Genomic DNA, 12,845 nt, shown 5'->3' on the forward strand with positions numbered 1-12,845 from the left:
TAAACACCATAGATTAGCTTTGTCTCTTTTTGAAGTTTACATAAATGGATTCATACAGGATATACTCTTTTGTGTCTGGTTTCTTTTTGCTCAGCATATTTGTGAGATTTATCCATGTTGTAAAGTATAATTGTAATTTCTTCATTCTCACTTCTGTGTAGTGCTAAGATTTTGTTTGGTGTTACATTGAACCTATAGATAAATTTGGGAAGAACTGATATTTTTATAATGTCAAGCTTTCCAATCCATGAGTCTGATCTATCCTTCCATTTATTGAGAATTCTTTAATTTTCCTTAGTATTTTGTAGTTTTCAGTGTCAGTATCTTCCATGTCTTTTATTAGACATTTTCCTAGGTATTGATGGTTTTGTTGCTATTGTATTTTTTTAAATTTCACATTGTTTTATTATATAGACATAGTTTTGTTTTTATGTATTGACCTTGTATCCAATGACCTTGCTAAATTAGTCTACTGATTCTTATACTTTGTAGATATTTTTATATTTTCTGTGTACCCAATCAGACTATCTGTTAATAACGACAAATTTCTTCCTTTCTAATCCTTTGCCTTGCATTTATTTTTCTTGCCTTATTGCATTGGCTAGAACCAGGCCTGGTTTTTGATCCTTGTGTCAGGTAGAAAAATATTTTAAGGAGTTTCTTTTGATAAGAAAAGCAGTTATGAAGTTGGTTGATTTGTGAGTGTCATGTCTAAATTTAAAATGGTGTTATGGTGGTCTACAAAGCAATACATTGTACTTTGTTGTGCATACCCACAGATATGGACTTAATTAAATCTTATCATCTAGCCACCCTTTTCTTTCCCAGCCCTGACAAACAGAGATTCTCATATATTTGTGCATGGATCTTTAACGGAATTTTTGTAGTCAAATAGGGATCCAGACAGCCCAAAGTGTTCTTGCTTCAGAGGTGGTAGTAAGAGAGGATTGTCCAGAGCAATTTCAGGGAGAGGCAGGGCTTCTAGGGAGAGAAATGCCATCCATGGTAATAGTGTGGACTCTGGCTAGTCAGTGACCGGCTATAGAAGATACCAGGTCTTCCAAAGTGCTTGAAACTGCCTTAATGAGCAGAAAGGTTTGATCAACTGGAGTGTAGAAGGGAGAATGGGACCTTTTAGAAAGAACACTAGAACAAGAGGCGAGGATCACAAAAAGTGAAGGCTGCTGGAGTCCAAGATGATAGTTGCTGATAGGGGTAAAAGAGAGATCCTAGGCATTTTGGTGTCCTAGAGATAGGAAAAAGTATAAGTCCTTGAGTGGATTTAAGTGTATGAGTTGTACCTCCAGGTGGAGAGTGCAGTAAACGTGAGGACATAGCCCTGAGAGTTGGCAAAAAGTATTCTTCTCGCCGGGTGCGGTGGCTCACGCCTGTAATCCTAGCACTCTGGGAGGCCGAGGCGGGCGGATTATTTGAGCTCAGGAGTTCGAAACCAGCCTGAGCAAGAGCGAGACCCCATCTCTACTAAAAATAGAAATAAATTAATCGGACAACTAAAAATATATAGAAAAAATTAGCCGGGCATGGTGGCGCATGCCTGTAGTCCCAGCTACTCGGGAGGCTGAGGCAGAAGGATTGCTTGAGCCCAGGAGTTTGAGGTTGCTGTGAGCTAGGCCAACGCCATGGCACTCACTCTAGCCTGGGCAAAAGAGTGAGACTCTGTCTCAAAAAAAAAAAAGTATTCTTCTGTTGTCTTCTCCTGTGCTGTCTTCCTTCTCTCTTTCCCTGTTTCTTTTAATCCCTTTTTATTTAGTCTTTGTTCACTCAGATTCCTTCTGGGAGGCAATATAATGAGATGAATAGGAACTGCTTAGGTAGGAATCCTAGCTGTGATTCCGTGGCAAGTTACTTTAAGCCTTATTTTCCTATTTGTAAAATGGAGACAATGGAAGTAGCTTTCTCACTGAGTTGGGAAGACTGAATGAAATAAGGTATGTAAGAGCAACTTGGCACAAAGTAAATGGAAGGGGTCTATCTGGCTGCCTCTTTCTTGGTCTGTCTTCCTTGTTCTTTTCCAGAGGTATTAGTTCTTCTCGTCCATTTTCCTTTGTTCTAGAGCACTTCGTCTCAACCAGGTGTGATGCGATATTTTTGTTGGTTTAGTTGAAAAAAAGGTTTATGCCTTCTATTTTTAATGTACAAAGTAAGTGAGTAGAATATCTCCCATTTCTGACAGTGTGGTGGAAGATTGATGAAATGACAGTGGGAAGCCCTTGCCTCTTCTGCCCTCTAATAGCAGCAGCCCTAAGACCTTGAGCAATTCCTTTAACTCCTTTGGACCTCGGGATCCTTATGTATAAATGTAAGGGCTTGAATTAAGTGTACTGAGGCCTGAGTCTGTCTCCAACTGCATCTTTAAGAAGATGCTAAGGCTGGGTGCAGTGGCTCACACCTGTAATCCTAGCACTCTGGGGGGCCAAGGCGGGAGGATTGCTTGAGCTCAGGAGTTCGAGACCAGCCTGAGCAAGAGTGAGACCCCATCTCTACTAAAAATAGAAAAATTAACTGGGCGTGGTGGTATGTGCCTGTAGTCCAACTATTCAGAAGGCTGAGGCAAGAGGATTGTTTGAGTCCAGGAGTTTGAGGTTGCAGTGAGCTACAGAGCAAGACTCTGTCTCAAAAAAGAAAAAAGATGCTAAAAGTCAGATCCCTCACTAAATTAGGCATGACATGAGGAAAGGACCATGTCTGTTATGTTTACCATCATATCCCAGCACCTCCAGAATGCTTGGCCCATAGATAATAAGGAATGAATGAATGAATGATCTTCATGACAAAGAAGGTGGTCCATATTCAGCAGGACTTATTGTCAGGGTACCATCGACCTTGTGGGCCTATCATCTATACCTCTGAGCTTAAACTCAAAGTTGCTAATTGTAGAAGATGTTTGTCATCTCAAATAGTCAAATTTTTTAGCATTTCTTTTCAAACTTTCTTAAGAGTTCACGATCCCTTTTCAATTCCAATTCGTTGCCATCCTTTATAGTCCTAGGTCTCTGTCATGGTTTAGTAAGTCAGCTGTGCAAATGTAAATACTCTATTTTTGAAAGCACAAGGTATAATTACACAACCTCATAGCACCATCTGCAAGGTGCTGTGCCATTTTCTTTATTTCTCAAGGCAGCATCACATACCTCATTTTACAAATGAGGAAACAGACTGAAAGCAGGGAGCATTTCTTGGGATTCTGAGTTCCTGCTTTAAATACACTACTATCTCTGACTAAGGCATGCCATAATTAGGCTCCTTCACACATCCTCTAGTCCTGCAGACCTTTGAGGAGCTGAGCCTTTGTCCTCACCACTCACAGGGCCCCTGATGGCTTTCCTGTAGTGCACATCTATGAAACTTTCCGTTCTCGTTCCTCCCATGTTCCATTTTCTTCTTTCCTTCAAATGGTCAATTCCTGGGGGAAGAAGTATTTATAACTAACATTCTGCCTAGCCTTGTAGGATAGATGTGGTCCCCGCCTTCAAGGTTAAGAATGAATGGGTTATATAGAAATATATGTGAAATATTTATAGAATTTATATAGAAATATTTCTTTAACTCTTCCTTTGTATAGAGAACATAAGATTCCACATATAAGACAATTTGGGGCAGAAGATACCATATAATTTAGAACCAAAACGATGTGGTTCACACTAAGAATACTGCCTAGATTTGAAGAAATCAAGACACAGAATTAGCTGGCAGTTTAGGTTCTCTTTTTAAATGGATATATGCAGTTCCGGAAACCACTGTAAAAACTTTCCTTCTGGGCAACTTTGGTTTACCTTCTGGTATTAGTCTTGTCAGGAGAACTGGTAATTTTTCAAGACATTTTTAAAACCTGAAATGAGAAAATTGAATAATATTACAATTGTTTACTTTCTAAACTTAGGTAAAGCATTGATTGCAAATAATTATCTTTAGATAAGAAAAGTAGACTTTTCAAGAACATGTAACTTTTGTTTAAATTGGGGCATCATTCACTTTTTTTCATTCTTTTGCCAAAATTTTCATAGCAGAAGACTGGTAGAAGTGGGGACAGTGACCAGGGACAGTGCTGAGAACTGCCAGAATACCTACCACACTAGAGGAATGGCTGTCCGTGTCTGATCGTCTGACTCGCCCTTCTTGTTTACTAACAACGTTCAGACAACAAGCTTAGCTATTTTCTGTGTCTGAATGTCTGAAAACATTTGATAACAATTGAGTGTTGGCTGGCATGATGTCACCATCAAAAAATCACGAGAGAGTCTCTAATGACTTCTAAATATAATCTGCTGGTTCTCAACTTATTCCATGTATTCAGGAAAAGCATTTGGCATTATGCAAGAAAGGAATTATGAAAACCTGTCCTTTCCAGTTAGTCACTGGCAGGACTTTGCAGCAGCATTGCTTTATAACCTTGTCATCTATGATAGAATTATCTGTCTTCTATATTCATGCCTGGGCCTAGAATTTGGGATTGTAGGAGGCACCTGAGAAACCAGTTCGCTGGAAGATTGTTCAGTCTTATCAGACAGAAAAGTGATGATCATATAGCTAATTCTACTTAGTATAATCACTAAGAATTAACGAACTCCTGAAAGTGTTTTAGGAGTAAACCGTTGAGTCAAATTGAAAATGTTAGTGGGTCATCAGAGCCGCTGAATAGTTAACCACTGACTGGTTAACTATTTAGCAAGATCTTTGATATAGTGGAAAGTGGCTGGCACAGAAGCTTAACGTGTTTTCCCCCACCCTCCAAGGTAGCTAGACAGGGAGTGGCCATTCTAACTTACTATTAGAAGACAGCCCTCATAGTGCAACATCTTTAGAATTTGTCCTTCTCCTTTGGATAAAATGCTCTCTCTGAGACAATTTAGCTCCTAGATGAGAAGAAAAGGCAAACCTGGCTTTCTGTTCTTTGGGTTTTTTTAGCCACTGTATGTAAGGCACTGTGATTTGAAAAATTCCTGTTACTTTGCCCTCTCAGAATCATGTATGGAATACGTAGTTGGCTTCCAAGCCTAAAGTAACAACTCATGTACTTATTTCATGAATTCAGGAAAAGTCATTGCTACCATCTACAGAAATCTGGTTATAAAAACCTGTCCTTGCAGGTTGGTCACTGGGACAGGCTTGGAGTAGACGTTGCAAGCACAAAGGTAGCCAGGCCTTCACCTGTATGTAGTTAGCCTTTCCTAGGTGGTGGATTGGTCTGTTGTTTTATTCCTTTGCTTTTAAAATAATCTGTAATACCTCTAAAGTTGAGTATTTCTTACTCAGAACTAATATTTAGAGTTACTTGAGAAAGGACATTTTAAAAACAGTATATTTAATTTGTAAATATGCCCCCGAATATGAAATGTATTTGCCATAGCAATTTTAAGCCTTTGATAAGCTGATGTATAATGTCTACCAACACATTTTTGGCTATTTTGTCCTTTTTGCAAAGATAATTCTTCATGTCCACAACTGTTGGTATTCTGTCACCACCTATATTTTTCTGAAGACCCATCACCTGCAGGATTTGTAAGGGTTTCGGAGCCTCTGGCAAGCAAGACCCATGACCAAAGAAGTTTGGGAAAAAAGACTTGGCTAATTCAAAGTGTCAGATGATGATTTCTGACTTTAAAGAACTTTTAATTGGCTTTAGATGGAAGGTTATGTGTTTAAGTGTTTTGCTTTCTCTGACATGTGACTTAACATGAGATCTAAGAACAATCAGCTAGTTAGAAGGTTTGCAGAGGAAGTATTGTGCTCCCTGTTAATCAGCTGTCCTCTCTCTGTTCCTCCCTCATCCCTCTTCTGATTTCAGTGGTGCTTCATGCCCCACCTCCAACCAAGATCAAACGGGAGCTGCACAGCCCCTCCTCTGAGCTGTCGTCCTGTAGTCACGAGCAGGCTCTTGGTGCTAACTATGGAGAAAAGTGCCTCTACAACTATTGGTAAGTGGGTAAGTGGAGCTAAAGAAAGGCTGCCCAGAAAAGTTCCAGGCTCTGGAACTAGCCATGTTCCAGGTGTTGTCCTACAGACCCTCGGCGTAGAACATGCCCTTCTTTCATGGCAATATAGTCCTCTAGGTGCAGCCTAAGTCCACTTGGGGCCACTGAGCTGCACATGAGCACAAAACTGTGAAAGCCCTGTGGCTCAGCAGGGAACTCGGTTCACAGGGTACCTGCCAAGTCCTTCTAGGGGAAGAGCCTCTAATACTGAGATATTTGATCTGTGGCTTCAAGCCAGGTAATATATACTTCATGTCTATCATATGTTAATGTGAACTTTAAGCACCAAAGAAGTAATCTTCAAATCAGAATATATGAAAAAGTCCTGATGCTTGTGCCCTTTACTTAAGAATATCCAGGCCCCAGGAATGAAGCTTTAATTTTAAATCATTCTTTGCTCTAGAAGATAAACATAGATCGGCGTGAAAGGGGGAGGAGAAGATTTGTTAATTCAAGTGATGTTACAGCAAAAATTTATCCTCAGCAAAGATTCTAATTCCTGGGAACCCTGGAATACTTGGGAGAGGGGACCAGAGAACACCTGACAAAGCATAAATTCTCCCCTCACCCGTCCACCCCTACACGTGCACACATGGAGAATTCTTTTAGAAGGAGGGAAAAAGGAAACCGGAAGCAGAGGCTAAAATTATCTTTGAGAAAAATCACTAGAAGTGTTAAACAAGTCCCTGTGACGCAGTGTGTTTGTCACTTCTCAGAGGTACAAATATTCCCTCAGGGCTGCTAGTGATTTAACTATGTTAATACTGTCATTTCCTGGCAACAATGGGCTGCAAACTAGGTTCTGCTGGACCTGGTTACCACGCTAATGGCTTCATTTCAGCTTAATGGTTCCTTCTCTTTTTCTGTTTACAGTGCCTATGATAGGAAGCCTCCCTCTGGGTTCAAGCCATTAACCCCTCCTTCCACCCCGCTGTCACCCACCCATCAGAATTCCCTGTTTCCCCCACCTCAGGCAACTCTGCCCACCTCAGCCCCTGCAGCTGGCCCTGTACAAGGTGTGGGCCCCACCCCGCACTCGCTTCCAGAGCCTGGACCACAGCCGCAAACATTTGCGGTCCCCCGGCCACCACATCAGCCCCTGCAGATGCCAAAGATGATGCCTGAAAACCAGTATCCATCAGAACAGAGGTGGGTGCTGATTTGGGCTTCCTTAACTGCCTTCCTTTCCTCACTGGGAGAGGGAAAGCAGTTAGTCATATTTACCAGGTGCCTAAAAAGTTCTTGCGTGGCGGCATCTTGTGAGGTTAAGACTAACACTAATGTGAATATAACCTGTTTCTATACCACCCTGTTCCTGAAGAACTCTAAATGGTTTATGGACATGACAACATCCTTGTGGAGTAAGTAAGGGAGAGATAATGAGTACTGTCCCGCCTTACAGAACTAGAGGAGAATGACTTGCCCAGGATACACATTCTTGACCCTCCCAGGGGCAGGTTCCTCGTTCCTCATTGGATTCTGCGTATTAGAATTGAACTTATTAGGAAGGATAGCTGAGTTACAGGAGGTGTTATTACTCATCTGATTTTAATACAGCTTAACAGTGGGAGATTAGCTGAGGACCTTATTTGTCCATCTACTTTTGAGATAAAAATCTAATTACACTCCAGGTTGTTTTACATTCCTAATAAGGAAATTAGGCATGGGGTAATTGTTCAGGGTCATTCATTTATCAAAAAAAGATATAAAGGGAACCTGTTCTGTGCACACCAAAGCTGATCTCTTAAGCTCCAGCCTTCTAAGTCCATCATCTGTGATATTCTAGAATTTTGCATGCTTGTGGGCTTCCTTTATATAGCATGTTCTACGAGGCCGTCTTTTATGTTTCCAGTCTCTCTGGGTTAAGGAGATAACCATGGGTGGAGAGTTGTCAATCATGTTACTAAGGGATGCAAGATGGTGACCATTGTATTTCATTTCTATCTTTCCTGGTCTGCATTGGGTAGGTGTGCACGCAGCAGGGCAGGAGAAGGGAGAATGTATGAATGTACCATTCCTAGGCCTGGTCCAACCCACATGCCTACCAGTATTTACTTGGAGGTCCCTTTATTTCTAGGTAAAATGCAGAAAAAAAATAAGGCACCTTTGTCTGGTTCTGATCCCTTTCCCCCCTTGCTCTGAAAGTCACTGTATCTTTATGGCTGGTTGGTGTTTATTCTGTCGCTTAGTCCAGGAGCCACAAACATTCATGCTGTACCAAGCCCAAGGGTGAGCACTGACTGGGGGGCTGGCTCGGGAGTGGGCCTCTATTGCGACTGAGAGCTCATCTGGAGGAGACAGCAGCCACTAAGCTTTTGGCAATTGTTGCCATGTATTAACAACTTTGTATTTTTTCAAGAGAATTTGGAAATTTGTTTTTTTATGTAAAAATTGCAGATTTTTTTTTAAGTTGGCAACTAATTCAAATTAAAAACAACACTTTGCAGACTAAACAAAACCTCTCTGTGGGCAAAATTACTCTGCATGCCTGCCAATTTGTGAACTCTGGCCTAGATACCATTTTTATTTCAATAGTTTTTTGATGTTTTTAAATAGCATCTTGATGATTTTCTGCAGGGGTTATCAATTGAGGATGTATGGGATGGGCATATATTCAGTTTTTTAAATACTTAGTAAACTTTATATTATTTCATGTTAAATCTCTTTTACTAGTATTTCCCCCTAAAGCTTTGTTTTTTACCCGGGGCCTTATATAGCATACTGTACTGATGGGCTGAGTTGTGGGGAGAAATACCCTAATTCTGCTAAAAGTTGTTTGTCTTCCTGCTGTGCTGGCAGAAGAGTAGCCTGACTCTCAGTTTGAAGTAAGTTTGTCTCCAAGTTACCTAGGCTTCTCAAGAAAAAGAGGTTTGGATGCCTGAGATTTATGGGTTACCTGCCCTCAAGTATCCAAAGGGAGAGGTGGGAACCAGAAAGCAGATATTTTTTTTCTGGGTAATTCGTCCCTGAAATCTGCCTGTCCATTTTGGGCTCAGTTCCTTTTACACTCTGCCCTTAGGAATGATGATTCTAAAATAAAAAGACCTCACACATTCTGGGGTGATACAGAGATCCTTGAGAGAATTGGGGTGAAGCTGCTGAAGTTGAATAGAGTAAGCTCTTTGAGGATAAAAGCCATGATTTTAGACCCTTTTCTTTAGACCACATTTAGCTCTGTATCTTATTTGTCCTCAGTATATGTCTATTGGTAGTGATGACAGTTTGCTAGGATTATACTTTAAACAACTAAATTGTAATCTAGTCGAATGTACATTCTTGCCAGGCACATGGCGCATATCTGTAGTCCCAGCTACTCAGGAGGCTAATCTGGGAGGCTGAGGCGGGAGGCTCTCTTGAGCCCAAGAATTCTGGGCTGTAGTACGCTATGCTGATCAAGTGCACACTAGGTTCAGCATCAATGTGGTGACATCCCAGCAACGGGGCACCACCAGGTTGCCTAAGGAGGGGTGAACTGGCCCAGGTTGGAAACAGAGCAGATCAAAACTCCCGTGCTGATCACTAATGGGATCACGCCTGTGAATAGCCACTGGGCAGCATAGGGAGACCCCATCTCTAAAAATAATAATAAGGAAAGGAAAAAAAATTACATTCTTAATGTTTTGTATAATCTTAGTATATAATTCTTGAAAATTCAGTTTATTTTTAGAAAATAAATACTGTGTTCAAAAACCGTGATTTATATTGATAATTTCCTCCCTGCAAGGAGGGGAAAAAACATGAAATTTGGCATGCTCGGACATGTTCCATTCATTTATCCTGAAAGACCAGTTGCTCCTGGAAGAGGAGTGCTTTTCCTTCAGCCATCCCAATCTCGTGAGTTTTTTCATGGTGTTATTTATGATACTTACCTGTACCAAGTGGAGGAACTTAGAAAATACTCCTATGTTATGCCCATAGTACTGGCCGTATATATTTTTGGCTTTTATTATACCATATCTCATTACATATCTCATTATATCTTGAGTTGAGGAAAGCCCCATTAATTCAAATGGAGAGACTCCACTAAGAAATGTATCATCTGGCCGGGCGCGGTGGCTCACGCCTGTAATCCTAGCACCCCGGGAGGCCGAGGCGGGAGGATTGCTTGAGGTCAGGAGTTTGATACCAGCCTGAGCAAGAGCAAGACCCTGTCTCTACTAAAAAAACAGAAAGAAATTAGCTGGACAACTAAAAAAAAAGGAAAGAAATGTATCATCTAAGAATTTTAGAATCCACTGCTCTCTCACTCGTTGTAAAGGAAAGAAGCAAAATGAGACATTTAAGAAAATGCTTCTGTGGTGGAAGAATCCTCTGCTACTGGAGAGCCCTTCCGGGCATCAGGATTGTAGTAGGCTAGCATGATGTAATTGATAGTCAAAACATAGTACCCCAGGGTCTTCAGGAGAAGGTCGGTTGTGTGTAGTATCTTCTGAAGGAGGAAATGGCCTAACCTGTTTGAGGAAGTTCTCCCCCTCCGTGGTTATGATCAGGGCTTCACAGCTCAAAGGGATGAGCTAAGTTTTCTGGAATTTTGATTTAACAGAAACTGCTCATTCCTTAAAGATGCTAGATCAATTACAAGTTCAATATACTCAAGTTTTTCTCTTGTTTCTACTTTCTCTCATATAGTCCATTACTCTTAAAGTATTATACATTGCTATTCATTTTTGTCCTTCAGATTTTGTAGTTTGTAGAGAGCAAGGAACTTGACTATGAGTCACATTTGTAGCCTGACCTGGAATAAAGTGAATGTGTCTGATGTGTCTCTTCTCCATGCTCCCATTAATAGCATGTTATGTGTGGCAGCAAAAATTTCACTTTGGGATCTAAAACTGAGTTTCATGGATGCTTAATGGAACCTTCTTTGACAGACCGAATAATGTATTTCTAATGGTTAGAGTGCAGGGGTTTTTTAGTTCTGAATCTTAAGAGAGCTTGTTTTCAGCATTTCATCATGTTTACTATAGCGTTTGGGTACCTTTTATCAAGTTAAAGGAAATTTCCTTTTTATTCTCAGTTTACTGAAAGTTTTTAATGTGAATGAGTATTGAAATTTATCAAACACTTTTTCTGCTTCTATTGAGATGATCTAATTATTTTTTCCTTTAATGTCTTTAAGCTGGTACGTTGCATTGATTTGTATGAAACCAACCTTGCATTCTTATGACAAACCTAACTTGTTTATTATGTATTGTCTTTTGTACATTGCTGAACTTGGTTTTCTAATATATATTTAGGACTTCTATGTATGCATGATCGAGAATAAAGTATAATTTTTCTTTCTTATATTGTACTTGTTGAGTTTTAGCATTGAAGTTACTCATCAAATGAGTGGAGGTTGTCCTCCTTTTTCTATATTCTGGAATATTTCATGTGAAATTGGAATTCTTTATTCCTTGAATTTTTGGAGGAATTTACCAGTAAAACCATTTGGGCCTGGTATTTTCTTTGTGGGAAGATTTTTAATTATTGGCTCAATGTCTTTACCTTTTATAGTTTTGGTCTGGATTTAGTTGGGTAAATTTTTTTTTCTAGGAATTTGTATGTTTTGTGTGGATTTTAAAATTAATTGGCATAAAGTTATTCTTGATGTCATTTTACAAATCTCTTTAGCATCTGTAGTTGTCTTTTTCTGTTTTGATATTATTTATCTAGACCTTTTTTTCTTTCTTAGTCTTGGCAGACAATATTGTCTTTTCAACAAATCGACTTTTGGCCTACTTGTTCTCTCTCTATTTTATTTTGTTTTCTATTGCATTGATTTCTGTTCTTACTAAAATACTTTCTTTTCTGCTTTCTTTGGGTTTATTCTGTTTTTTTAACTTCTTTGGTTGGATGATCAGCTCATTAATATTTAGCCCTTTTTCTTTGTACTATATAAGCATATAATGAAATAAAATTTCTTCTAAGTGTGGGGTGACCATACATGGAGATTTCCCCAGTTTACTTCTAGTTTATGCCTTATCTAGAAGTAATTGCTAATAGCTTCCCCTTTGACTCTCCAAAGTATCCTGGTTTGGACAATCAGTTATTTAATCTCCCTATCCAAGTCCTACTTTAGCTGTATCAAGTTCTGATTTGTGGTATTTTTAAAATTCAGTTCTAAGTATTTTCTATTATTTCCTTCAATCTTGGAGTTCTTTACAAACATGTTTCTTAATTTCTAAACATATGGCATTTTTATAGTTGCCTAGACTGTATGGTTTTTATTTAAATGTCATCGAGAGTGTTTGAAAACCATTATAGAAACAATTGTAGAAACAGTATAGGTTCGTGGCCCTGGAGTTAGACAGACTGACAGACCTACGGTTGACTCCCAGCTCTGCTGCTGTGTGTTGTCAGGCAGGTACTTTGTTTTGTCAGCTTTGGTTTCTTCATCTCAAAATGAGAGAATAGTAGATACTTACCACATAGAATTGCTGGATGGATTAAATAAAATCACATGTGGACAAAGAAGATGTTAAGTAAATGTTAACTTCTTTGACAATTTTACTTTTTAAAAATCATTTTTGGCTGGGCACAATGGCTCACGCCTATAATCCCAGCACTTTGAGAGGCCAAGGCAGGAGGATTGCTTGAGCCCAAGAGTTTTATACCAGCCTGGACATCATAGTGAGATCCCCATCTCTACAAAAAAGATTTTTAAAAATTAGTCAGGCATGGTAGCATGCACCTCTACTCCCAGCTACTTGGGAGGCCGTGGCAGGAAGATCTCTTGAGCCCAAGAATTTGAGGTTGCAGTGAGCCATGATTGTACCGTTGCACTCTAGCCTGGGCAACAAAGCAAAACCCTGTCCAAAAAAAAATCACTTTTATTTTCCATAAAGAAAATATACTAAAGAAATCTTTTTT

The 12,845-nt window shown here is 39.7% G+C and overlaps 1 protein-coding gene across 2 annotated transcripts in view; it reads left to right on the forward strand.

Annotated features, from left to right (window-relative positions):
• The window catches only part of ETV5 (ets variant 5), a 58,834-nt gene that overhangs the window by 21,946 nt on the left and 24,043 nt on the right, over window positions 1-12,845 (forward strand). For both annotated transcript variants that reach the window (XM_012641836.1, XM_012641848.1), the window contains exons 6-7: window positions 5,807-5,936; window positions 6,867-7,142. In XM_012641836.1, coding sequence (XP_012497290.1) covers window positions 5,807-5,936; window positions 6,867-7,142 — 406 coding nt within the window. The remainder of the gene's footprint in view (window positions 1-5,806; window positions 5,937-6,866; window positions 7,143-12,845) is intronic.

The sequence above is a fragment of the Propithecus coquereli genome, unplaced genomic scaffold (assembly GCF_000956105.1).
Source record: "Propithecus coquereli isolate 6110/MARCELLA unplaced genomic scaffold, Pcoq_1.0 Scaffold10, whole genome shotgun sequence".
NCBI lineage: Eukaryota > Metazoa > Chordata > Mammalia > Primates > Indriidae > Propithecus > Propithecus coquereli.